Below are 26,694 nucleotides of genomic sequence, written 5' to 3'. Positions count from 1 at the left end.
AGGTGCTTCCCAGGGCCCCTGATTTGACCAGAAGGCCGAGGGGAGCCTGCCTGCATGCTGGCTTCGGACTTCGTCTTTTGCCTTGTTGAGACCTGGCCCGCTGAAGGGCAGGCCCATCCCAGCCCTGGCGTGTCTGATTTGGGCCCTGCCCCTGGGGTGGACAGGGAGGTGAGCACCCACATTCCACCCAGATTGCTACAGAATCTTAGATCCCGGCAACACCCTCAGAGAAGAGGCCCTTGGGCCAGCCTATGGGACCAGGGTTCTGAGCTGCGAGCAGTATGCAGGCTCAGGGTGAGGTTGTTCAAGATTGATATCTGGCAGAGGTACTGTGTGCTGTGTTGAAATCCTGGAACCAAAGGGTCACGTATGACCCAGCCTTTCCCTGGGTGCTTGTCCTTAGCTTGAGATGTGGGGAAGGCCCATCCTCCTCCGCTCAACCTTGGAGGCCTGTGCTGCAGTCCCCATAGGAATGCAAGCTCCAAAACGATCCCCAAACCCAGGGGGTGCAGGTGCCAGCAGGAGACAGATATGTGGTTGAGGGGGGAAAGCTGGACCACAGGTGGACAGGAAGCCTGGAAGGAAGAAGGGTGCCACACTCCACTCAGTCTGCTGCCCGATCCTTCTGAAACCGAGCTCCAAGTCTGCTGGTGGCGGTGCACGGGGCAGGACAGCGTGCACACTGCCTCCTCCCACAGCTGCACGAGACAGGCTGCATGCCCAACAAGGGGGAAACCTGGTGCCTGCAATTAGAGCAGGAGTTCAGGCAACAGAGGGAAGGGGAAGGAGCCGAGGAGCTTGGGAGAGAGCCTGTCCGCGGAGCAGGGCTGGACTGTGCAGGGGCAAGAGCCGGCCTGTGTGGGTGACACACATGTGATGCTGTTGCAGGATCATCCGGACCAAAGTGCAGCAGCCTTTCCACCCAACGCCAGACGGGACTGGGACAGGCGTGACTGCCCCCGGCCACACCATCGGTAAGAGGGCTCAGGGGAGGGGAACACGGCCCCACCTAGGGCAGCCAGGAGATGCAGCTCCACCGCGAGGAACTGCCCACCTGCCTGGGGTCTGGGGCCTCTGCGGTTCCCTTCCGTCCAGGGGCTCGTGGTCTCCCTACCTGGGAGCAGTTCACTGGGGTTGTGCTCTGCCTCCCAGCCACGTCGCCTAGCCTCTGCTCTGCCCGGGCAGTCTCTGTCCTCGTCTCACTCTCTCTCTCAATCCGTACTCTGCCTTTGGCGTTTCTTCTTCCCATCCCCATCTTCTCGTTTTCTCTGGTCTGCCTCTTTCTCCCTACCTGTCCCTCTTTCTTCCATCTCTACCTTCTTACTTCATACTCATTTTTTAAACTTTTGAAACCATCCTCTCTTCTCTCCCTCTCTGCCTTTCCCTTGTTCTGTTTTCCTCTCCTTGGTGCCTCTGATGAGTTCCTCTTTCTCCCTCCCTTCTCCCAGCCTCTTTTCTCTGAGTTCTCTCTCTCTCTCTCTCTCTCTCTCTCTCTCTCTCCACCTTATTTCTTGACCCATGCTCATGGACTGTCATCACACAGCCTAGGCCTAGCAGAACACCTGCTAACACCCCCCTACCCCGCAGCGTACACACAGACTGTCTTCCTTTTGGCCCAAGGGTACCTGGCTGCTGCCGTAGCCATAGATGAGGCCTGGAGTTTGAAGAGCTGTGGTGCAGATAAGATTTTCTTGATGCCCTTAATGGCAGCTGTCCCCTTCTCTCTTGACTGGCAGGAAGTGGAAAGGGTTGGCTTTAGCCTTCCTGGGGTTGACAGGTGCAGCTGTGTCCCAAGCCTGTGTTGGGAGGGAGTGCTGGGCCAGGCTAAACCTGAGTTAATTGTCACCAAGTGAATGGGTTCACCGGTCTGCACCAGGAGGGGGAACTTAGGTACTTCTCAAGTGATCACAAGGCCAGGAGCAAGCAGGAGAGAGAACTCCCAGGAGTTCCCAGCATGGGGCCGGGCCTGGGGTTCTTGAAGAATAGGCGCAGACCTTAGAGAACCACACACACTAAAGCAGGCTTGGCAAAGACCTGACCCAGGAGGCCGAGCTGCAGCTGGGGTGGAGAGGTTTGCCCAGCCCCAGGGACTGGATGAGTTGTGCCAAGGTGCTTCCTGGATTGGTTCAGCTTTGGGGTTGCCTGGGCCTGTAACTCCATCCGTCTGCAGAAGAGAGTTCAAGGACCCCAGTGAGACCCACGGACCAGCAGAGTAGGCCTGGGGTTGACCAGTTACCACCTACCCAGGGCTGGCAGAAGTGGGTAGTAGCCTGAGCTGTATGTACCACCAGGGACCCTGTAGCCTCAGAGGAACAGGGGGCATGTGGACTCCTCATCCCACCTGTGTCCTCTGCTTCTGTGTGCCCCCAGCCCCGGGGCTTTGGCCTACGACCACAACTGCTACCCTGATGGCATGTCCTTGCTCTCGTCCAGTTCCCAGCACGGCCTCCCCTCCCGTTTCCAGCGCCTCCAATGACCCAGTGGGCTCCTACTCCATCAATGGGATCCTGGGGATTCCTCGCTCCAATGGTGAGAAGAGGAAACGTGATGAAGGTAGGGAGGAGGGAAGGCGTTTGGCTTCCCCTACGCATGCTTTGTCCTTGGACTCAGGGCTCCGGTTTCGGCCTGGCCTCGCAGCTGCTCTGCTGTGAGATCAGTTTTAGTAGCAAAGACCAGGTCCCCCCACTGCCCTGCTGGCTCCTGGAGCGGGGGGAGGCTGCTGGTGGGGCCCCCAGCTGCACCATCTGCTCGGCAGCCCTGACTGCCTCTCCTTCCGCTGGGACACACCTCAGCTGTCCCTGTGGGATGCCGGGGACAGACGTGAGCCACTCACCTTGGGAGGGTTTTGGAGGCTGGGGGACAGCTGGCCTCTGACCTGTGGGGGAAAGGCTACCTTGTCCTCACCTGATCCCAAGCCATAAGGAGGTGGGAGAGTGATGTCACCTGCAGCCAGCCCCAGTGTCCTTTCTCTGTCACACACGGACACTGCCTTGCCCCATGGACACTGCTCGGGGAGCTGGGCATGGGGACTCTCTCCACGCTGTCCTCTGTGAGAGGCCACCCCCAGCCCCTCCCGTCCTTCCCTGAACACTCAGGGTGCAGCCCGGCTGTGTCGCAGGGAGCTTAGGAGGATGGAGGGAGTGCAAGGAGGAGGGAAGCAAGAAGGGGAGAGAGTGTTGGGAATGAGCCTGAGGCATGGTGCTTTGCAAGTGCTGTCACGCTGGGGGTCCCTTGGGGACCATTTGGTTCTCTCCTCAAGCAGTTGGGAGCAGGGCTGGCGGAGGTGCCGGGGTCTCAGGTCTGCTTCCTGTGCCCATCCTCCCACTGGCCCTGCGGGGACACAGTAGCCTCCCAGCCTTGGGGGGCGGGCGGTGGTGTGTGCATGTGTGCAGGATTATAAAGGTGTCTCCCATGCGACAGACAGAATCCTCGGACAAGGACCATAAAGGGGTGACACATACCCCATTAGCTCAGGACAGTCCCGATTTATGCCTGTTGTCTCTGTGTCTTGGCCAGTCAGCAGCTCCTTTTCCTCTCAAAAATGTCCTGTTTGGACAATCCGTCATGTGGCCATCCCCAGCCACGACAAGCCCTTGGTGGGGGAAAGCTCGGGGAGGAAGGACCGGAGGAAAGGCGCAAAGCAGGGATTGCGCAGGCCCGGCGCAGGGAGAGCGTGGGCGCGGCCCGGGCCTGGCAGGACGGGGATGACCTGGCGCTGGCCTCCTTCCAGAAGCCCTAATGGCCTCGTTTCACAGGGAAACAGCTTGTCTGGCTCTATTTCTCCTTCCAAAGTCTCCAAACCCATTTGGCTGCCACGGCCTTTGCCACTCACTAAATTTCATTGTGGTTGTTTTGGCCGCAGCCCCTGATGGGCGGGGTGGGGTGGGGGTGTGGGAAAGGCCCCGAGTCCCAGTTCTCTGGGGGCTTACCACCCCTGGGCCTTTGCCAGGCTTCTGGGCACCCTGAGTGCTTTGGGTGAATCTTGCCTCAAACCGCATGGCTTTCCTCCATGGCCACAGCCCCTGCCCGTTTCAGAGCAGGAGATGGCCTGGGCCCCTCTGCACTGCCTACTGTTGACCTGGGGTGGAGGTCCAGTGTCCCCTCAGCTGCCTGGGCTCCTGTGAGCCATGAAAGGAGGCCAGGGGGCCGGGATGCCCTGGCTCCCTGGCTGGAGGCCGTGGTCACCCAGGGCTGGGCCTGGCCTGCCCAGAACATAGTGCTCTCCCCTGGAAGCAGTGGGTCGTTTTCATTGTTCCAAATCAACTCAAGTCAGTGAACCTTTCCCGCGTATCAGCTGCAAGAAAGGCTTGGTGCTCCGGGCCCCAGAGCAGAACAAGATGTGATTCTTGTCCTTAAGGAGCTTACACTCTAGTGAGGCGTGTCGTACCCTCGAGCTCAGAGAGAGGAAGGGCCCATCAGATAGCCCTGGTGACGCAGGGTCTGGGAGCAAGGAGTTGGGGGCGAGGGTGCGCTGCAAGGAAGGGCTGCTCTTTGCAGAGGGGCCTGTGGGGCAGCCGAGGAGAAGGCTGGAAACCCTGTCTGATAGACTGAGCCTTGTGAGAGTCACAGGTGGAAGCAGCTAGGAGGTCGGGCTAAGTAAGTGGCTTTGGGTCCCAAGACAGCAGGCCAGGAACAGACCACGGGAGGCGCATGGGCTGGTTTGCAGAAAGTAGAAGCCACTGGAGGTATTCGGGCAGGAAGGGACCGGAACGGAGGGCCTCCGGCAGGGTGACAAAGATGGTGAGACAGTGCAGGAGCGTGAAGGATTCTGGGGGTCTCTAAGTTTCCAGGGGGCAAGAAGGTACAGAGGCCCTGCTCTTTTTGGAGATGGGGGTTCCTTTGCCCTGACTGCCCCCAAGCCCTTGACCAACCCCAGGCCAGAACAAGCTGTCCTTTCCCTGCAGGAAGCCAGGCCTATGACACTCCCCCTCTCCCCAGTTTGATCCATCAGACCAAGTGGGAAAGGAGAGGAGAAGAGAGGAGAGGAGAAAGCGAAGGTAGATCTGTCTCAGCCCCTCCTCCCCCTCCCCTACTCGGGACGCCTGGGAGCAGCCAGCCCCAGTTTGCATTAGGGAGCCGCTCAGATGATTAAGAATAGGGGAGATAATTATGTGTCAAGATGATGTAGCCCAACTCTGCAGTCAGGCCAAGGTAGCAAGGCAGCTGGCAGGCCGGTCGGTTGCAGGAGGCAATCTCGGCCAGGGCTGCAGACATGCAGGTGTGTCCTTCAGCTGGTGGGCCCAGGCTGCAGGCCCATGAGAAAACTGATTTGGGAGACTAAGGGACCATGGGTGCCTGTCCAGGGGCTCAACCCTAGAGGGAGTGGAGTTTGAGGCTTCTCCCTCCAGGAGGACCTGGGTCCCTCTCTGGCCCCCAGCAGGGTGGCACTATCCTAGAAGTGTCACACCCCTAGGGCAAGCTGTGAGCCTCTGTGTCCTGCTCCTGCCTCTGGGAACGGTGCAGCCTGTTCCTCAGCCGGAACCGAGTGGCGGTGGTGGGCGTCCACGAGGACGACCGTGGCTGCAGTGTGTGCTCGCATGGTTGGAGACGACCTCAGCGGCAGTTACTGGTGTTCACAGTGATCATACCCAGAGCTTTACCGGCAGTGGCACGCAGAATATGGGCAGCGGTGTTCATATCTACGGTGATCATATCTACGGGGATATTAGTAAAAGGCCGATCAGCTGTGACTTGGGAGGAGGCGGCCGGGACTGCCAGCCCGCCTGAGACTCCTTCCTGCGCCTGGGCTTGTGGGAGTAGGGGAAAGTTCAGACTTTCCTTTGACAAATGCACCGGTCAGGAAGCTTTGACCCCACTCCCGAGAGTCCAAGAGCTCCCAGACTGAGACAAGGAGGCAGGCCGGGGATAGATGAGGAAGCTCCATCATGCAGCATGTGGGAAACAAGTTGTCCATCAGTCTGAAAAGGTAGAATTCCATTCCCTACCCTGTCCCACCTTCCCTTCCTCTTAGCCACAACTTGGGCTGGATCCCCTGGGTCCCTGGCTTCTTTGCCTGGAGGATAGAGACTGTATTGCCTGGTCTGCAGTCAGGCTGAGAACCCACAGGCCCTTTCCTTCACCCTATGGCTATGGGCTGGGGCCCAGAGCATCGCTGTCCATCAGTGGTGGTGTTGGAAACACAGAACAGGTAGTTAACTTGTCCAGAGACCCAGATGAAGTCATATGGTGAAGGCCTGTTGAACTGTGTGAGGGAGGTGTGTTGGGATCCTCCCTGGATGTGGGGGGTTGCAGGGGGCTGTGCTTTTGCCTTCCATTAATTAGGTGCACAATGAGTTGTGCCATTGAGTGGTGCCAAGCCAGTGCCATTGTGCGTTTGCAGGCAGGGCAGGTTGCATGGCTGCAAATGGCTGAGTCCTGCCACTGCCTTTAATAGCTCCCTTCTGCTTTGGATGAAGCTGTAACTGGAAGAAGCAGTTTATTTCCTTAGTTAGCTCCTTCCTTGAGGTCCCCAAGAGTGTTGCTCAGGTTAGACTTGGAGCAAATGAGGGGATTAGGCTGCAGAAATGAGCAACACCTGCCCATGTCCAGGAGCCCTAGGTTGAGGCAAGAGAAGGCTGCAAAGACTCCTAGCAGGATGGAGGGTGCAGGGCGGAGGCCAGCGTGCAAGCCCTGGAGCCCAGCCTGGGTGGGCAGTGTGGCTTGGCGGGGAGGAATGTCGGCTGGCAGTGAGGAGGGAGGCACGGCTGGGTGTGAATCCGAGGGCTACTCAGCAGCTGTGTGACCGTGGGCAAGTCACTTGAGCTCCATCAGCTCTGGTTTTCTTCAGTAAAATGGAGATGGTAACAGCGCTCACTTCCCCGGGATCTCTGGGGTGGATTGGCATCAGGTCGTGACAGTAGATGGGTTGAGCCAGCGCCATCTTGGAAGATGGGTCCTGCGAAGAAAGGAAGCCTGTTGGCAGTTTATGTTTCAAGGGGAAACAGAGTTGTGTCAGGAAAAAATTTATTTGGCACAGTCCCTAACCTTGGTGCTGCTCCTTGTAAGTGTGGCTGGTGTTGAGTGACGTGGGGGAGACGCTAACCCCAGTGAGCCCAGTGAAGGGGAGGAGATGGTCGGCCTTGTTTGCCCATGTGGGTGTGGGATCTCAGTGCGTATCTGCCATCTCCTTCACTCTGTTGTTACCCACCTGGACCACACGTCCTCTTTCACCCTGCATAGGCGTTTCAGATGTGCACAAAGACCTAACATGGGTCCCTCACTCCCTGTATGTCTCTGATCACCTCTGCTGCCACCTGCAGTGTATCCGGGTTGGGGAATGTGTGCTTGTTTTAGAGACACATATGTAATTTTTCACATGGTTTATGCAGGCATGTGTGTGTGTGTGTGTGTGTGTGTTCTCCCATGCTGAGATCTTGGGGTGTAAACAGACATGGAATGTCACGCATCAGGAAGGCAACGAAGTTTTCTGGGAAATGTATGTGCTTGGAGAGAGTCCCAGTTGTGAGCGCTGCGTGTCCACCAGTGCTGGTGAACACGACAGGTGTGAGCCAGGCCAGAGGGTGTTCAGTGTTCAGGGTTCTCATGCATAGGCGTCCATGTAGAGTTTGACCCAAAGGGCCCCATAGGCATTACCCCAAGTTCTACTGGCAAATGGATGGGCTTTTCTGAGCCTGCCTTGAGGGGTAGCTAGGGCCCAAGTCTAGGGGGGCTGAGGCTGGGGACCCTGCCTGCTCAGGTCGTGCAGGAGTGTGGCTCAGAGCTTTGGAGTCCTTTGAAGTGGAGCCCAGGCTCCTATTTGCAGAGTCTGGCCCCCAGTCTTCCAGCTGCCTATCTTCCAGGATCTCTCAGTGTTTGTCTGTCTCTATTTGCTCTAGTCGAGGTATACACTGATCCTGCCCACATTAGAGGAGGTGGAGGTTTGCATCTGGTCTGGACTTTAAGAGGTATGAGGGTCAGAGGGAACATGGTGTGGGGGCCCAGGGAAATAGCTCGGGGGTGGTGGTGAGAGCATCCAGAGAGTGGGTTCCTAACAGCCAGCATGTGGAAAAGGAAGGAGGAGGTGGCCCAGGCTTCCACAGGACACCCAATAGGCTAACTAACACAGAGTCTCAGGGCTGGGCTCACTGCTGCCATGGGCCACTGATGGGGTTCGGGGGCTAAGGCCCCGGTGGCCTGGAGGGTCAGGCACTCCAGGGATGGGGGCACTTTTTCCAGCCCTTGGAAAAACAAAGAGCAGATCGGGTAGTAAAACAAAAGCAAAGGAGACCTGGAAGCACCTGACAGCCCTAATTCATCACGGCCCAAGTTTTTTCCTGTGTTCCCATTATATTTGTTTGTAAAAGTGGAAATCAATTTTGAAGGTAATTTTCTGGAAAGAATGGAAGGGAGGTGGGAGGGCCGGATAAGGCAGAGATGGTAAAAGGAAAAATTTAGGCCAGGCACAGCCCAGGGGCAGCTCTTGGCAAGGTGAAAGAAAATTGCATATTCAATCTCCATCCATGAATCTCCCTCACTGCTGCCCGCCTCCTGCTTGAAAACAATGAAGGCTTTTTCCCAACGCTGGGCAGGGCCTCGGTATCAGCCTCACTTTAACTTCAGGGTCATTAATTCCCTGATTATTGAAGGAGAAGAGAGAGTTGCAGCATCGTCAATTCCAATGGCACCCCCTCCATGAGATCAGGCACTGGCTGGGGTGGGGGGGTGGGGGTCAGCCAGGGTGAGGTGAGGGTTACTTCAGAAGGGGGCAGGGGAGAAGAAATGGGGGAGCCAACCGGACTGGGGGGAAGGAAGCCAGGAGGAGGAAGGGAGAAGGCAGCCATTACTGCATACCTCTGTTGTGTTGTTATTGCAAATTAAAAGTAGCATGTTCCACTCCACAGCTATCTTTGGGGAGGGAGGGGCGCCGAGGGAGGTGGGGGATCTTATCATTGCTTCTTCAGCAGACCAGCCAGTGGTGTCACCGTGTGAGGTGACATTTGAATTTACAATTCCGCTGAGAAAAGCCATTAATTCACAAATTAACATTTCTCCCTCTCCCTCTCTCTTTAACACTCTCTCCCTCTCTCACATGGATGTGCAAGCAATTGAAAAGACAAAGGAAATAGCCTTAAGGAAGAGACTTTACTGCTAGTCTGTCTGTGCTGAGATTGCTCCCCCTGCTTCCAGAGAGATAAACCAATTACCTGAGCAGCTCCGCTCCTGGCCGCCAGATCCCTCCTTTTGTAGGCTGCCTCCATGGCTGGATTACATGCCATGTATCTCATTAATGTCAACCAGGCGTGCCTGGTCACCAAGCCCTCTTCCCGCCTCTCCTCCTGGAGGGGCCGCGGGGGAAGTGTGGGTGTCGTGAAGGTGGGCAAGGGGACCCTGGTGAAGAGGAGAGGCTGCCCAGGTCCGGGATCTTTGGGATGGCCACAGTATTGCAGGAGACTGGAGGCGGGTCGGAGCGCTCCCCGGTCAGCTTGCCCTGAACACCAGAAGGCCGGGCATGCGCCCGTGTGTAGCAGAGGCTGGCGCCAGAGTCGGACTCTCAGTGGCCTCATGGTCCAGAAGCAGTGTCTGACGGAGCCAGAGAAGGATCTGAGCTCTCCCTGCAAGGGAAGGGCTTGGGGCAGTTCTGCTGAGTAGGCACTATTTTAGCGGGAAGGGATTCAGCCTGAAGGAGCTGGGGAGGGGGAGGGGGAGAGGGATGGGGGGAAGCTTGGGGAGGCCCAGAAAGCAGGATGAGGTAGCACCATGTTGGATAAAGAAAATGAGGCTGCACTGATTCCTTAATCTAAACCCAGCGCTCGGGCATTATGTATGTCTACTACCCAGCCGTTATGTGTACTCACACTCACACACACACACACACACACACACACATAACCAGCCATCTGATTCCCTTCTTAGAGAAGCAGTAATCATCCCTAATCTACAGGGCATTCATTTCAAAACCCCCCAGTGGGTGCTGGAAACTATAGATAGCAGCCAAACTTATCTATATGTACTGTGTTTTTTCCTATACATTCCTACCAACAATAAAAGTTTAACTTGTCAATTAGGCACAGCAAGAGACCAACAACAATAACTACTAACAACATAGAACAATCATAACAATACGTTGACTTGTGACTGTTGATCTGATAACTGAGACAGCTACCCAGTGACCGATGGGTGCAGCAGGGACACGCTGGACAAAGGGACGATTCATGTCCCTGGCATGACAGAGTGGAATGGCATGCGATTTCGTCATGCTACTCAGAAAGGTGCACAATTTAAAACTTATGAATTGTTTATTTCTGGAATTTTCCATTTAATAGATTCAGACCATGGTTGACTGCAGGTGGCTGAAATCACGGCAAGTGAAACTGTGACCAAGGGGGCAGCACTGTGCTCACCTAAGAACGGGGGTGGGGAAAGTCCACAGGCGAATCCACGCAAAGGTGGCCTCTGTCTAGATACGTACTGAGTGTCACTGCATCAACAAAGCACAGCCTGTGTTCATTTTCCAACGAATATTCAAAAGCTGGCTAACGTTCCCTCCAGTGCAAGCAAGAGCCCAAGTTCAAAGGCCGGCTTTCACTAAGACACATGCACAGCAAAAGCACCCACTTAGAGCACACATTAGTTGCTAAGATTTTATCCTCTTAGTAACCAGGAAGCAGTCTGGGGTGGGGGATGACTTCTACCTGAATGGGACACATGTTTTAGCTCAACTCCCTGGGGACGATGACCACGAGTCTGTTGAACACCAACCATATCATCAACCAGGTTTAGGGATAAGTTCTGTGAATGTCTTGCTAAGACATTTGTCATGAGCCCTGGGCACGTGCAAACAACTTGTGTTTTCCTGTGGGGCAGTACTGGGGTTTAGCTGTGGCTGCATAGATGAATTGGTGTTTAAATCCCTGTGTTTGTACCAGAGTCAGCAGCCACATCACAAACCATCTTCATTTCCAACTAACTCATGCTATTGCGGATAAAGAGTTATATTTGGTAGTTTGGGGAACTATTTTGAGATTTAGCATGAAAGAGTGCATTTTTTCATAAAGTGCCAAAAAGTCAGAACACATAGGTTGAGCCCAGACCCCGGGAGAGAAGGCTCAGCACTGGCTCTAGAGGGGTCTGTGGGCATCCCTCCAGACCCCCTCCCCTCCTCTCCCTGGACCGCCGCTTTCTCAGCAAAGGCTGGTGGCTCCTGCGCCCAGCTGCCTGGCGGGCCCCCTGCTGGACGAGTGCGAGCACCTGTCTGGTCAGAATGGCTTCAGCTCCTGCTCCTCCGCTTGGCAGGCCCCTTCCAGCCCTGCAGGTAGCATGGCTCTCCTTCCTCCTCCCCACAAGGGCACCGCGAGAGAAACGTGCTGCCTCAGCTCTGCAGGCTGGGAGGAAGGAGGGAGGAGCCGGGCGTGCAGACTGCTCCCCAGGCCCTGCCTCCTGTGGGTTCACCTCGCGGGTGCCTCCTCTGCACACCAGTAGGTAGCCGGGAAGGACAGGCAGCTGCATGGGGACCCCTTGCAAAGCGAGGTTAGAGAGAATGAAGGGTTTGGAAGACCCAGAAGGCTATCTGCGGGAGGAGCAGTCCACACAGCCGCCTGGGCCATGGCTGCCTGCGCCAAGAACCAGCCCTGGGCCTGGGGAGGCAGCTCTCCCAGCCCCACTTTCCTCAGGGCGCTCTGGGACCCTCCTCGTTCTGCCCAGTGGGGATGAAAAGACGAGGCGGGGGGGGGGGGGGGGGCTGGTCCTGGCGCTGGAGCGAGTGGCGGCAGAGCCAGTAATTCAAACCATCCTGACCCTTCGGTGAACCCGAACCTGCTGACCTTGACAGCCCAGACAACAGAGGCCTCACAAACCTCAACCTGCTCCGCCGAGACCTCGCCTTCTCTCCCTCCCTTTCTCGGAGCCCTGCGGCCCAGCCTCCAGGTGGCTCCTAAATGGGCCACCCCCAAGAGGTGCCCGCATCCCTTCCTCCCCAAGGCACTGCCTGCCCATTCCAAAGCACCTTTGTGCTCATCTGCCTGGGGGACTGGAGGGGGGGCATCTCCTGGGGGCTGCTTCACCTTTCCCTCAGCCTCCTGTCCCAGGCTGTGCTCTGTGTAGAGGGCTGGCTGCTGTGTGTGTAAGGGCTGGCTGCACACAGAGGCAGGGGTAAAATGTGATCGAGGCAGAGCAGACAAGAGGAGGCAAGCAGCCCCAGGAACCTGCATTAAAGTAAATGCAGTTTATGAAGTTTATGTTTTCCTCTGAGGGAGAGCTGGATCCCATCCAACAGCCTCCCAGTGCCTGCCAAACGGCTCCTGAAGCAGAAAGTGCGGGCAGGAGAGCAAGCCGGTGACAGAGGGAGCCGCGCACAGACACACACACGCACGTGCACATGCACACACGCACACACATCTCCCCAGGCCCTCGCAGCCTGGGAGGGCTGGAGTGGAGGGATGAGGAGGTGTGTTTGGGAGGAGTGACTCCAGGAGCATCCACCTTCCTCCCCACCTCCCTCTGCACCCGCCAGCCCTGTGTCTCCTTGAGGCGGTGTGGCCACCTGGGGCTGCCAGCTCTGGGCAAGTGCCGTGTGAACGGCCCTGGAACAGTGGGTGTGGGGTCTGAGCAGCTGAAAGGACTAGAATGTGGCACCATGGGGTCTCCCAGAAATCTGCTTTTTCTCCTGATGCTGGGCATCCATTTTTCTCTGGCACCTTGATCTAGACCCAGTGGGTACCTTGTGGCTGCTGAAGCTAGCTTTTGGGTCTCTTAGGGAGACACAGTTAAGAGCTGTGTGTATTTTATTCCTGGGAATTAAAAGGAGATAAATGATGGACAAGGTTAGGGCGTGGGAGTACCCAGAAGGGCTTATAAATGAGTTAGAGTCTCTGTCCATCTAGACGCTGCTTTGTGTGCCCAAGTAGATGGGTGTGCACGTGCACGTGCTAGTGTGACATGGAAGTGGAACAGGGTCGTTGACTTTAGAGGAGAGGGGAGTGTGTTGCGGTGGGGATGACTCAAAGGAAGCGCACGGCAAAGCCCCTCGCTCAGGTCCGTGGCTGTGGCGCTGCCACGACCTCGCCTCCGTGCCTTCGGAGAGCTGTCCCAGCTGGGAGGGTGGGGAGAAGTCCATCTCCAGCCTCATTCTGGGAGCTTCAGGTCTCCCTTGAAGAACTCAGGAGCCGGGCAGAGGAGAATGGCAGAAGGACAGTCATTCACAGGCAGAGAGTGGAGGGAAGACAGAGAAGGGAGTGGAGGGTGGGCAGGGGGTGCTGAGAGCGGAGGACACCCCGGAAGCCAGGAGACGCCAGCACAGAGGGAGGCAGAGACTGGCGGGCAACAGCTTTGGCCCTTTCTGCCCCTGCTCTCTCCTCTGCCCTCCCCTCTTCCCCCCACATCTGTACTGGCTCCAGTAATAGTGTTGATTTGCATGTCAGGCAAAGCCTTGCTACACACACAAAAAGAAAACCCCAGCCGTGGCGGTGTGGCGGTGTCAGCTCTCGCTGTTGTTCAACAGTGTAAAATTAAATTAATAAAGCCCCCAACACAGGAAAACATAACAGGAAATTAATGGCCTTTACTGTCGCTCTGATGCAGTCATTTGCAACCCTGCTTTCCGCACCAAAGACTTCATAAATGCAAGCAGTTTCTCTAAACAAGCATACTTAGGGCGGCCTGGTATGTAATTTTTCGCCTTGCTTGTGTCCTTTGAGCTAACAAAGCCCCCTTCCCTCCTGGCTGTGGAGAGGCTTCTCACTGCTTCTGGCTCTGGCTAGAGCCCTGTGGGGGCTGCGTGGCAGAAGGCCCCACCTCCTCCCCAAGAGCTCAGGTCCCAGGGAGGGTGGAAGCGGGGCTCCGCAGCTCAGCGACTTCCCTCGCAGCCCTGGCCGCGCGCCAGCAGGATGCACAGCGCCTGCTCCTGCTCGGGGCAGGCGGGGAAGATGATCACCTGGGAATTCCCCCAACCCCACCCAGGGCTCACCCGCCCTTTCCTCCCGTGGCTCTGTCTTCTCTCTCCTGCCTGTGGCCTTCCTCTTCCTCTTCCTCCACCTGTAGGCAGGCGTGCAGCTTCCTCCACTTCACACCCGGGGCCCCGCCCTCAGGCTGTGCAGGAGTCCGGGTTCCCCCATGCCTCCCTCTTCTCTATAGAAGAGAAGGAATCTGAGGCCCCTAGGTCAGCGTTCCAGCCGTCCCGCTGTCCTCCCGCAGTTCCAGAGAGCTGAGGGTCAGTGCCTTGCTTTGCATGCCACACATTGAGATCAGTTACGCTTTCTTCCTGGGGATCCGTGTGTCGGTGCGGGCCCAAGTGCTCCCTGTGTCGGGACAAACAAGAGGAGCGGCCAACCCAGCTGTGGACTCAGGAACCTGCTGTCCACCCGGGAAGGCGAGGCCCTCACGTCTTGGACACCTGGCTGCTCGTTCGTGCTGGACCGGGTCCTAGCTGTGGGTTCAGCAGGAGAGGGTGGCACCGGCACCTGAGCGTGGCTGAGACCTGGGCTGTCTCCAGGATACCGCCCCGGGGAGGGAGGCCGTGGCTGCACTGCTGCGAGTGTGATAGGGCGGAGTCCCAGAGTCTTCTTTTAAGATTTATTTATTTATTTGAAAGGCAGAGTTACAGAGAGGCAGAGAGAGAGAGAGAGAGAGAGAGAGGTCTTCCATCTGCCGGTTCACTCCCCATTTGGCTGCAATGGCTGGAGCTGCGCCAATCCAAAGCCAGGAGCCAGGAACTTCTGGGTCTCCCATGCGGGTGCAGGGGCCCAAGGACTTGGACCATCTTCCACTGCTTTCCCAGGCCACAGCAGAGAACTGGATTGGAAGAGGAGTAGCCAGGACTCAAACCAGCACCCATATAGGATGCCGACACTGTAGGTGGCAGCTTTACCAGCTACGCCACAGTGCTGGCCCTTTTGTTTGTTTGTTTGTTTGTTTGTTTTTTTAATTTATTTGACAGGTAGAGTTATAGACAGTGAGAGAGAGAGACAGAGAGGAAGGTCTTCCTTCTGTTGGTTCACTCCCCAAAATGGCAGCCATGGCTGGCGCTGTGCCGATCCGAAGCCAGGAGCCAGGTGCTTCTCCTGGTCTCCTATGCGAGTGCAGGGCCCAAGCACTTGGGCCATCCTCCACTGCACTCCCTGGCCACAGCAGAGAGCTGGACTGGAAGAGGAGCAACAGGGAATAGAATCTGGTGCCCACAGGGGATGCCGGCGCCACAGGCGGAGGATTAACCAAGTGAGCCATGGCGCCAGCCCCCCTTTTGTTTTTTTTTTAAGATTTTTAAAAATTTATTTGAAAGAGTTACAGAAGAGGAGGAGGGGCGAGGGGGAGAGAAGAAAGGAGAAGAGAGGGGAGGAGAGGGGAGGAGAGGAGAGGAGAGGGATCTTCCATCTACTGGTATACCTCTCAAGTGGCCCAGCTGGGATTGGGCCAGGCCAAAGCAAGGAGCTTGGAACTTCCGGGTCTCCCATGTGGGTGCAGAGCCCAAGCACTTGGGCCATTTCCACTGCTTTCCCTAGGGGCATGAGCAGGGAGCCGGATGGAAAGTGAAGCAGCCAGGTCTCAAGCCAGAGCCCATATGGGATGCCAGCATCACACGCAGAGGCTTAACCTCTGCCACAATGCTGGGTCCTGAGTCCCAGATTCTTAAGGGTCATCCGGTCTTATCTGCCACTCACCATAGAACTTCCCCCCGAGAAGTTCTGCCTGACAGACCATGGCTCTGTCTGGAAATAGGAATAGTATGGACCATTGCCATTGCTGCCAGCTCTGCATTGATATTGAGTCCGTGTGGAGTAAGGGGAGATCATCATGGGATCTGGAGTCCAAGTGTATAGGCAGCTGCGGGCTCCGTCCCACGTGTGGCTTGCTCTGGGACCTCTGGCCAATGGTACAATCTCTCCATTCTTAGTTTCCTCGTCTTTAAAGTAGAGACAGTGGTGTTTACCACAGAGAGCGGCAAAAGACGGTAGAGGTCTGCCCTTGGCATCCTCCCTTCTCTCTCTCCCCACTGTCCCTCCTTACTTACTGAGCATCTGGCCTGGGTGGATTCCAGTTTCCTGGTGCTGTGGTCCCTGCCCCTGGGGAGTTCCCTCACCATCTTGGTTACCCATCTCTGAATGCATTCTTGAAGGTTAAAGTCCCTCTTAAATGTACATGAACCCTAGAGACAGCCTAGCCAGTGCCAAGTACAGTAGAGCCATTGCCGCTCCCCTGTCTGGAGACTCTACGTCCATAATGTAGCCTAAGATTACATTCGATTTTTTAGCAGCCGTGTCGGACTCAAGCTCATATTGAGTTCGTGGTCAACTAAAACCTCGAGATCTTTTTCACATCAATTGCTATCAAGCCAGGTCTACCCCATTCTGCACTTGTGTAATTGATTTTTTTAACCTAAACATAGGGCATTCCATTTATCCCTGTTGAATTTCATCTTGTTGGTTTGGGTTCTTAATTCCACCCGATTAAGGTCATAAGGATGTCTTCTGTATCATCATCCATGTAGGTTTTTTTTTTTTTTATTTTACAAAGAATGATTTTCCCTTAAAATAAAGGAAAGCCACATGGCCCACCAGTGGAGACCTCCCTCCTACCTGTGATAGGTGAGCACTTTGGGTACTATTGAGCCCAACAGCCATCAGCCATTTCCCTTTTCTTCTTGTTCATAAAGTGAGGAAAGAGATTCTTTGCCCAATGTTGATCTTCAGTGCATCCACGGAATTTTCTTAATCAATAAATAAAAATCCAATTTAACTTGCAGAGCAAATTGAGTGCCTGCTGTGTATAAAGCATGGCAGGACTGATTTACAAGGTAACTAGAACACAGTCTTTGACCTCAAGAAGCTTATAATCTAGTAGAGAGGGAGGGATGTGCACATCATTATTAAAGCAGAATGGGGAAGCACTCAGAGCAAAATGTGACTTGCTATGGTCAGTGTGTGTGTGCGTGTGTATAAAAGGGGCAGTTACTTCCAACAGGGCAAGTGAGGAAGGCGTCTCAGGGGTGCAGTGGATACAAGCGCTGGTGTTGAGTTAATGTGCCGCCGCTTATTCTAGGAGAGTGTGTGCAGGCTCTGGATAGCAGCCCTTTCTTTCCTAGTGCCTGAAATTAACTGTGTAAAGATACGTCCTGAAAGATGTCCAGAGCCTGATACTGCATTGATTAGAGTGGAGTTTGCCTTTCTCCTTTCTCTGTAAGGTAAATGGCACTGAGTTTGTCACCGCCTCGCCCTTTCTTTGTGACTTCTCAAGAATTACTAACAATTTTAGAACCCTACCTACTTTGCCCCTGACACACAACTGATCCAGGCCTGAGGGAGGTAGCCCAGTTGAAAGGACGAGGGGTCACCTTCCTGGCCCCTCCCAACCAGTGCACCTGTGCCCTCCTGCCTCTTTGCTTTGGTGGAGAAGACAAAGGCGAGCTGGGGAGTGAGCAGTGCTGCCTTCCCTCCCGCCTCTCTCGGGGTCACATCCTTTGCCGGAGGACTGAGCTTGAACTTGCCCTCCTTTCTGTTCCTCCCCTCAGTGTAGCGCCAAGGCCCTTTTTTGTTGTCTCAGCTTGTTCTGAGTCTTTGTCTTCCTGACAGGCCCTGCTACTCTCATATCCATCCTTGGTTATGTCCCTTCTTCCTTCTGCTGTGTGTCCTTTATAAGAAGGGAAGAAAATAACTTCTGTCTGATCCGAAGCACAGTGCATTCTCATTGTAAACTATTTGGAAGAAACAATAGATCTTTAAAAGAAAAAAATCCTCCCTGATCTCATCACTACGAGATTACCTCTGTTGAAATTTGGTATATTCTTGCCTTTTTTCTCCTGTACATATATAATTTTTTTTTATCAGAACTGGAATGATACCATATGTACAGCCTTGTCTTGCTATTTTCTCTTAACATTACATAGGGCAATTTTCACATATCATTAAATATTCTTTGAAAACATGATTTTTTAATGGCTGCATAATCTTCCACTGTTCAGTGTACATGTCCTTTTAAAATCTAGGCTCATCATATTTTAAAGCTTACCCGTGTGCAACAACAGTGATTTTCCTTCAAGGGCCGCTCTCCGCCCCTCCCCCACGCTTGTCCCTGTACTTTGTCAGGTTGATTCTTTGCGCTTACAGAGGCAGAATGCCTGTCTACGGGATTATCCCCCCTGTAGGATCTCTGGCCGCTGCTCCCTTCTCCATCTTCTTCACCCGGGCCCTGCCCAGCGCCCCTGCCCTGGCCACTGTCAACTCTGGGTCTCCTGCCTCCTCCCACCTCCTCATCACCTCCCTTCTTGCCAGCTGCTCCTTGCTGGACCAAGGATGAATGAAGCGATCGGCAGGAGAGGAAAGTGACTTCCTCTCTGAGCCTGTTTTCTTGTTTGATTTTTTAAATATCTGAGAGGAGTCAGATTAAATCACCCGCATGATACTTTCCAGCTGTAAAACCCAGAGTAGCAATTTCTTTGTTGCTTCCCGCCCTCCCCCCCCCACCACCACCACCTTGTCAAACTTAACATGGTGGGAGCAAGGTAAGTTGGGACTTTATCAGTTTTCGTGTTTGGAATTTTATCCAACAAATCAGCCAACCTCTGGGATTATCTGCTGTGTGATAGGCCCTGTGCTAGGTTTACAAAGATGAAAACCACTTGGTCCCTGCCTTTAAGATTCTTAGCTTCGTGAAGAAAACAAACATTAGACAAGAACTATAACACATACATTATCTTTCATTCCATTTTCACAAACGTTGTGAAGTACCTGTGTATAGATCCTAAATGCTATTTGCCACTTGTTGGCTGGAGAGAGTAGTTTGGGGACCGTTGCTGAAGCTCTGTAGCCCTCAGTTCTCCCAGCTGCCCAAGGCGTGCTCCTTGGGAGTGGTTCTCCTTCCTCCATTAGCTGTGTGACCTTGGGAAAGCTCCCCCTACAAACCAAACCGGGGATAATAATAGAAGCTTCCTGCTGAAGTTCTTGTGCAAGTGAGATGAGCTGATTTGTGTGAAAGTCTTAGCTGACTGCCTGGTAGGTGGTAGCACTTAGGAAACATTTGTTGCTGCTATTGTGAGGACCAAATCAGTGTGTGTGTTAAGCATAGTGTCTCGTACCGTAATAAGAACTGGCTCCATTTTGGCTATGACGATGATGATGCTGATGATAATAGTTATTATTGCTGCAGAAGTTTGGCTAGATGACTACTGGGACACAGGGACACACAGAAAGGAGAAGTTAACATTGCAGAAGGAGGCGCTAACAGCCTCTGATGTGGACCTGAGGAAACTCAGTCCAGCAAAGCTCCTGTAATTTGCCCAGGGTCACAGAGCAAGTGAGCTCCCCACAGGAGCTGCCTCTCCTGGTCCAGCAGTAAGTTAGGGTTACTGTGCAGTTAGTGTCCCCAGAGGCTAGTGGTTGTGGATGGGCAGGCCCCAGCCTCTCACCCCATCATGAGCTCAGTGAGCGTGCGGAAGCTGGGCTGGGTCAAGGGCGGCAGGGGGTGCAGGACCAGGCTGGGCAGACCTCAGAGCTTTGGGCTGGATTTCCAGGGCTTCTTTGTGGCCTCCTCTCAAGCCTGGCTTGGGGTTTGCGGCTTGGCCGCACTCAGAGACTGTCCAGGCTCAGGGGTCTGCCACCCCGCGTGCTTGGACAAGCGGTGTGCCCAAGGCACTTTCCCCAGCCTGGACCTCTGGCGCCCCTTCACCCACACTGCAGCCCCTCGCTCCTGTCCTCTCCTGGCTCCCCTCCTCCTTTCTTCCTTCTTTCTCCTCCCCCTTCTTTTTCCCCTCCACTCTCCCTACTGCCCCCCCCATTCAGCCCTGAGCCCTGATGCCTGGGGAGCAGCCCTGATCCTCACTCCCTGGTCCCCGTCAGCGGTGGGGGGTGCAGCCCAGACCTCGCAGTCCCGCCATGCGGCCACTGCCACCGTGGGGGTGGGGCTGGGGCCGCACAGGCGGGCTGCCCTGAATGACAAGCGGGGATATTGATCGCATTCTGAACTCAGCCCAGCCGATAGAAGGTAATTAATGACTCCATTTGCCTCAGTACCGGGGAGAACAATTGAGTTTGAAACTGCAACAGCTGGCAGCTGGGGAGACTGGGGGGCAGCCTGGGGCTGAGCCCCTCCGGGGGGAAAGGGTGGGGTGTGGAGGGGGCAGAGGCAGCCAGCCAGAGTCACCCCAACCACAGCTGCCCCCAGGCCCCGCACCTATCCTCTCCGGCACGCTTCCTCCAGCCTCTTCCCAAACCAGATTTCCTGATCATTTTCTGTCTGTGGGTAAAGCTTCCTTTCTCCGGGATTGCCCCTTGCCAGCTGTGCAAGGGTGCACACGTGTGAGCCGCCCTGAGCCCGAACAGGTGGCATCTCGTTCGCAAGTGTTCTGGGCGGACTCGCGATGACAGCACGCAGAAAGTTCCCAGACACTTGCGCACTTAGCGGGCGTGCAGTGAGTGAGTGAGGGCTGTGGGGACGACAGTGGCCACGGAGCCAGAAAGCAAAGGCGGTGACGTGGAAGGGGCTTTGGAGCCGTGCGGCCCTGAGTTCCGACTTGGCCTGTGCCGCTGCTGAGCTGTGGGATACCGGGCAGATAATGTTGCCTCTCTGGGACTAGCTTCTCATCTGGAAAACGATGATAACAAGAACTTGTAAAAGCAAGTAAGCCAAAAAGGCTTGTAAAGTTGAATAGATTTAATGAATGCAAGTGGAAGTCCTAGTAGTGTTCGTTTCTTCATAGACAGTAGGATATTTGTGTTTGGGTTTAGAAGACTGAAGTTAATAATGGGTTTTCTTTTTAAGATTTATTTTGGCTGGTGCTGCAGCTCAATAGGCTAATCCTCCGCCTGCGGTGCCAGCACCCTGGGTTCTAGTCCCAGTCAGGGCGCCGATTCTGTCTCGGTTGCTCCTCTTCCAGTCCAGCTCTCTGCTGTGGCCAGGGAAGTGCAGTGGAGGATGGCCCAGGTCCTTGGGCCCTGCACCCGCATGGGAGACCAGGAGAAGCACCTGGCTCCTGGCTTTGGATCAGCGCGGTGCACTGGCCGCAGTGGCCACTGGGGGGGTGAACCAACAGTAAAGGAAGACCTTCCTCTCTGTCTCTCTCTCTCACTGTCCACGCTGCCTGTCAAAAAAAAAAAAAAAAAGATTTATTTTATTTGAAAGACAGTTACAGAGAGAGAGAGAGAGAGAGAGGAAGAGACACAGAGAGAGGTCTTCTTCCATCCACTGGTTCACTCCCCCAATTGGCCACAATGGCTGGAACTGCGCTGATCTGAAGCCAGGAGCCAGGAGCTTCTGGGTCTCCCACTGGGTCCCCACCCCTGGGTGCAGGGGTCCAAGCACTTGGGCCACATCCTCCATTGCTTGCCCAGGCCATTAGCAAGGAGTGGCATCAGAAGTGGAGCAGCTGGAAGTTGGACTGGCACCCATATGGGATGCCGGTACCGCAGGCAGAAACTTAACCTACTATGCCACAGCACCGACCCCAGTAATGGGTTTTCTTTGCTGTACTTAGCCATAGCATTCTTCTCCAGCGTCCCACCCTGAGCTCTGAGGGCAGCTCTGTGTGTCCGGCCTCACCTCCACAGGCTTGGAGGAGCCTTGGCTGAAGGGCATCACCATTCCATGCTGTCCGTTCCCACCCCCAGCCACCTTTTGGCCAATGCCGTCTCTTCCTCTTGTCCCTTATAGGGACCTCCCCTGGGGGCCCAGGTAGACTGTAAACCCCCAGGGAGGAAAAAGCATTTCTGTCCCTTGTCCCTAGCCCCAGTGTTCAGTGACCACCCCTCCCCAAGCTGCCAAGACTTCCCTGGGCAACCCCATTTGTGACTGGCCAGAGGGCAGGTTTCTGGTGGGGGTGGGGGGGCAGGGAGGCTGTGTGAGTTGGGGCTCTGCTCCAGGGCAGCCCAGGAATGTGTGTGGGGAGTGACGGGGCTCAGTGAACGAGCAGACCAGGTCTTTCTGTTGATGTTTTTAGTAATGGTTCTAGAAGTAGTCTGGGCTGATTGGGCAAAGCGTGGACACCTGGGAAAATTGACATGAGAAGACAATGAAAGTCACCAGGATCAGGAAGAAGTGACCATTGCCATCGTAGCTCTGGCTCTGCTGGTCAAGTTGGCCCTTGGTTTTGTGATTCTCTCCATTTGGGTGGAGACGGGGACCCCACTGCTGGGAGCCCCAGTCCCTGGACGCTGGCTGCACTGGGCAGCCGCTACAGTCCATCCATCAGCTGAGCCCACAGCTGCTCATGGAGCAGCTTCCCTGTTCCAGGCTCCCCAGCAGATCCGCCCCCGCAACTAGCTGCTCCTCCCCGCTTGGCCTGGGCCCCAGTCTCCTCATCAGTAAAGGGGGATTGCAGTCCCTGCCTGCCTGGGAGCGCGGCTGGGAGGACCACTAAGCTCAGGCCTGCGTTTCTGTTCAGTGCTAGGTGAAGATGAAGCAGTTGTGGGAGGAGCTGATATGAGCTTTTCTCCTCTTGAAAGAATAATATATGTCAAAGTTCTAGCCCAGCGGTGTGTTCAATGACTTTATATCCTGTCCATGTCCCACAAAGGACCGTGGTGGCTTTCTCTCCTTGAGAATGCTTCTGCTGCCATGGACAGAGCATGGGCTTTGGTCCTGAGGGTCCTACTACCTAGTGTGTGCCCTTGGGAAAGTCGCCCGCTGCCCCCGCAGGCTCGTTCCCTTACTGGATCTGGCCCAGCGTCTCCTAACCGAGGGGGTGCAGTCTGCACTCCACAGCACATGTGCCACACACCGCTGAGCCTCGGTGCAGGGAGGGTGCAAGGCAGAGGACGGGGGATGCTGCCAGGGAGCCCGTGCCCCAGCAGGGACCAGGTGGCCATAGAGGGAAATGATTCAGAGGGCAGGGACAGACCTGCATTCAAATCCTGTCTGTCATTGACTCGCCGAAAGGCCTTTGGTGAGCTACTCGATTTCTTTGCCTCAGTTCCCTTATCTTTGAAATGGGTGCGGCTTGTTGGAAGGCTTACAGGAACACTGTGAAGCACAGCAGTGGTGTGGAATAAGCTCCTGGTGCTTGTGAACTGCTCCAGGGCAGAGCTGGACCCTGCACCCATCCGTGGGTTCTCTCAGGAGCACACTGTCCCCTCCTCGCTCTGTGGGGTCTGACTAAACCCACAGCGACCGCGATTTCCAACTACAATCAAAAACAAAACTTGAGAGTGAGAAAGAGTCTCAGAATCAGAATGGTTCCGGAGAGCCCAGGACATGCGCCCCCACCCCCACCCCCCACGCCAGCCAGCGTGGTGCAGGGGGTCCAAGTGCAGAAGCCGTGTCCAGGCCCTGTTCCCAAGCGGTCCCTGCCACCTGCTTTGGGCGGCAGCTGTGCAGCTCCAGGGTTCTGCTCTTACCTGGGAACGCGGTGCTCTCTGTCCCTCAGTAGAGGCAGGTGGGCAGGATCGTATCCTGGGAAGGACGGGCCCCTGTGGTCCCCTGTGGAGCTGTCCGACCCTGACAAGCAGCGGGGATGAGCATAGAGGGACCTGAGCCACGTGCCTGGCAGTGACTGGGTGTTCGCAAAGCCAGGCCAGCCAGGTGACCAGTCCCCAAGACCTTCTGCCATGGTCCGGCTTTATCAGTGCCTCCCAGGAGAGTCTTGCTCATTCAGTCATTCATTCCTTGAATTCCTGCTGTGTGCCAGGCCGGGCGCTGAAGCTACAGAAATGCACCAGTCCTGGTCCCTGGCCAGGGGGCTCACGGCCTGGCCTCTTAGCAGGGTGGGTGGTGGTGGTGGTGGGAATCTTCTTTGGCATGGGTGGTGGTTATTACTCCCACTCTTCTCCCCTGGCTTGCTCTGAAACGTAGATCAGGAGCCACATCTGCCTCTACTCTGCTGCCTCCCAGCCCTGCCGGAGAGCGCTCCAGCCCGCCCCTCTCCTGAGCATCACCCTGAAGCTCTGCCCCTAGGCGGTCCCACCCTGAACTCTCTCTCCCTCTCTGGGACAGACAACTGCTTCTAGTCCTCTTCTTCCCTGTTTCCTTGTTTGCTCCTCCTCTAACCCCACTCTGCCCCTGGCCGGGGGCTGCCCTCCACAGCCTATCCCTCCCTGCTCCCTGCCCTCCCTCTGGGCTCCTCCTTCCCTGGCCTCCCCTCCTTGCCCCTTCTGACCCAGGGCTTCTCCCAGCCTCCCTCCCTCACTCCCCTCCTGCCTCTCCCGCTGCCCTCATTCCTCCTCCCGTCTCCTCCCTGGAGACCAGGAGCCGAGGCCTCTTCCAGAGAGAGCCAGTGAGAGCCCACAGGACCTACGGCTGGTGGGGAGCCTGCCTCTCTGCCCCCACCACTGCGTGCTCCTGCCCCCCTGGCTTACCTCCCTGCCCCCCGTAACTTTCTTTGTGCCCCATTCACCCATTCTCCAGAACCCTGCCTATCTGCCTCCTTCCTTCGCGGGGGGCGCTTGGTGCTGTCGTCATCCGTGTTTGCTGGCTCCTACAGCACATTCTCACTCCTCTCCCTTCCTCCCCCTCTTCCTCCGTCCCCGCCCCCCACCGCCACCTCTCCCAGGAGCAGGCTTCCTCTGCCTTCCCGTCCCCTCCCTCCCCCTTTCTCACCATGGCTGCCTCGGTAACCTGTCTTACCACTGGGGGCCGAGCATACAAAAAAATAAATAAATAAAAAGGTCAGTGAGTGGAGGGAGCAGCAATAACCCCTAAAACAGTACTATCAGTGGAACATGATTGATCAATTGAATTCCATAGCGGCTGAAAAATGTGGGATTAAGTAGTGTATTATACGCACAATGAGTTGAGGCATGATGTTCATTTCAAGTTCATTTCGCCGGCCTCTGCCACCAGATCAGGCAATCAATAGGGGCAGCAGATATCATATATCACCTCTCTGCGGGCTGGGGAGAGAGCACCATAATCTCTCGCAAATTTAGAGTGACAGATTTGTCAAGATCTGAAGGGCCCCTGAATAAATGAAGGCAAAGAGACTCCTCCAGCCAGTGACCTGAGGACAAAGCTCCAGCTCAGCCCCTAGACACTCACACAGACACACACACACACACTCACACTCACATGCCCCAGAGGCATGGGGTGAGCCAAGCCACACACAGGCAGGATGTGAGTCCTGCCACACGCCACACACACACACACACACACACACACATGCATGTAGTGAGTGTGCACGTGCTCACAGACAAATGCACACAGTGCTCCCCAGCACCCCCGTGGTGACCCTGCAGGAGCCACACACAAAGGCGCCAGCACTGCCTTCCCTGACGGTAAGACTTCCTCAAAAGGTAGCAGGGCTCCAGCGAGAGAGAACTGAGCCAATGGGCCATGTAGATAGCCAGCGGGGATGAACACATCCTGGAGACATGGAGGCAGGGGGCTCACGGTCCCATGCGGTCGCATGCACACACAGTCCTGTTGGAACCGTTCCTACTCCCTGGTGCACACACCCGCACCCACGCCCGTGTTTGGGTGTGTACGAACATGCAAGTGCGAACACACAGAGAATGCTCACTCCAAAGGGAGAGATAAACACAGCACACTCCGGCTCACGCATTGGAGACTGAACGCCATTCTGGAGCCTTACACAGGAAAAACCATGGAGTTTTGTGTCCATAGGAGCATAGACTACCCCCAAGGCTGCCTTGGCCAGCCTGCCGCAGCCTAGATTTCCATCTTGACTTCTCTCCCTCTCTGTGTGCATACGCGTACACACACACGCACAGACACACACTCTTTCTCTGCTTTCCCACCTCCTCCAGAACACAGTGTAGACAAAGATGGGAGGTCCCTTTAGGAAAACAGACCCCATGCTCTGTCTGGGAGTCCAGAGAGGGAGGATGGCTGCAGGTTGAGGCTAATCAATATGTAATATTTTCTATGGTCTCCTGCATGATACTGTACGGTGTTACTGTATATAATGCAATATTGATTATATCATATCGTATAATCACCTATAAACTGATATATATAACAGTCCCAGAGGAATACCCTGGGGCCCACAGCACAGGCTGGCCCCAGGCCCAAGGCTCCCCAGCTGGTGTTGGGCTGAGGGAAGCCGAGGAGCAGCCAGGCTGGGGCTGGGCGGGGGTACCCAGCTTTGGGCCAGGAGAGCCGCAGGGTGAGGGTTCAGGGAGAAGCAGCAGAGCAGGCACGTTCCCCTCAAGGGACCTGAAGCTGGAAGGCGGGGAAGGCAGAGCGGGGAGAAGCCTGGGGAGAGCTGGACACGGAGACAGGGTCGGCCCCGTGTCCTGGGGAGTGGGCACCACTTCCATCTGGAGTCAGTCTCAGCTCCCAGGGAGACCTCAGGAGGAAGCAGGTAGCCCAGGGGCTGGCACCAGATGGAGCCACAGAGCCCAGGTCAGAGCTAGAGGCGGAGCCGGGGCCAGAGCCCGGCAGCACCCTCCAGGCCCTCTGCGTCCCTGTCCACGTGCAGCCTCCCAGCTCCCATGACCCTGCTTCGTCCTGCTGCATCTCGTGCCTGGCACCGCCCCACGGAGCGCCTTGGCCGTGCTCTCGGAGCCCCTCCCGATGCAGGGATCTTAATTACTTTACCCCGTCTCTGTGTTACACTCAGCCTTGGAGATTTCATGATTTTCAACCCTTGGAATCAGTGGAACTGAAATTCATCTTGGAGCCGGGTCCAATTCTCCACAGGCTCACTGATGCCAGCTTGAGACACCCATCTCCTCCTCCAGGCGGGCCCAGGGGACAGGTTCCCTGGGGAGCAGCCCCTGAGCGCCCCTCTGGCCCCACCTCTGCCCAGTCCTTCCTGACCCCCACACTGGGACCCCTTCCCTCTTTCTTCCTAGGTCCCTCAGAGGCCCTGGCTTCCTCAAC

At 55.7% G+C, this 26,694-nt stretch overlaps 1 protein-coding gene across 9 annotated transcripts in view; it reads left to right on the top strand.

The window, feature by feature from the left end:
* The window catches only part of PAX2 (paired box 2), a 90,619-nt gene that overhangs the window by 42,875 nt on the left and 21,050 nt on the right, over positions 1–26,694 (top strand). For 5 of the 9 annotated variants that reach the window (XM_070057379.2, XM_070057380.2, XM_051824101.3 and 2 more), the window contains 2 exons: positions 889–974; positions 2,434–2,553. In XM_070057379.2, coding sequence (XP_069913480.1) covers positions 889–974; positions 2,434–2,553 — 206 coding nt within the window. Of the gene's footprint in view, positions 1–888; positions 975–2,433; positions 2,554–7,835; positions 7,905–26,694 lie in introns of all 9 variants that reach the window. The other 4 variants (XM_002718656.6, XM_070057376.2, XM_070057378.2 and 1 more) reach the window with 1 other exon arrangement.

This window comes from Oryctolagus cuniculus, chromosome 15, assembly GCF_051225735.1.
Source record: "Oryctolagus cuniculus isolate XC-2025 breed Fujian yellow rabbit chromosome 15, ASM5122573v1, whole genome shotgun sequence".
Classification (NCBI taxonomy): domain Eukaryota; kingdom Metazoa; phylum Chordata; class Mammalia; order Lagomorpha; family Leporidae; genus Oryctolagus; species Oryctolagus cuniculus.
The sequence above is the reverse complement of the archived record's forward strand: the minus strand, read 5'-3'. Positions and strand labels throughout refer to the sequence as shown.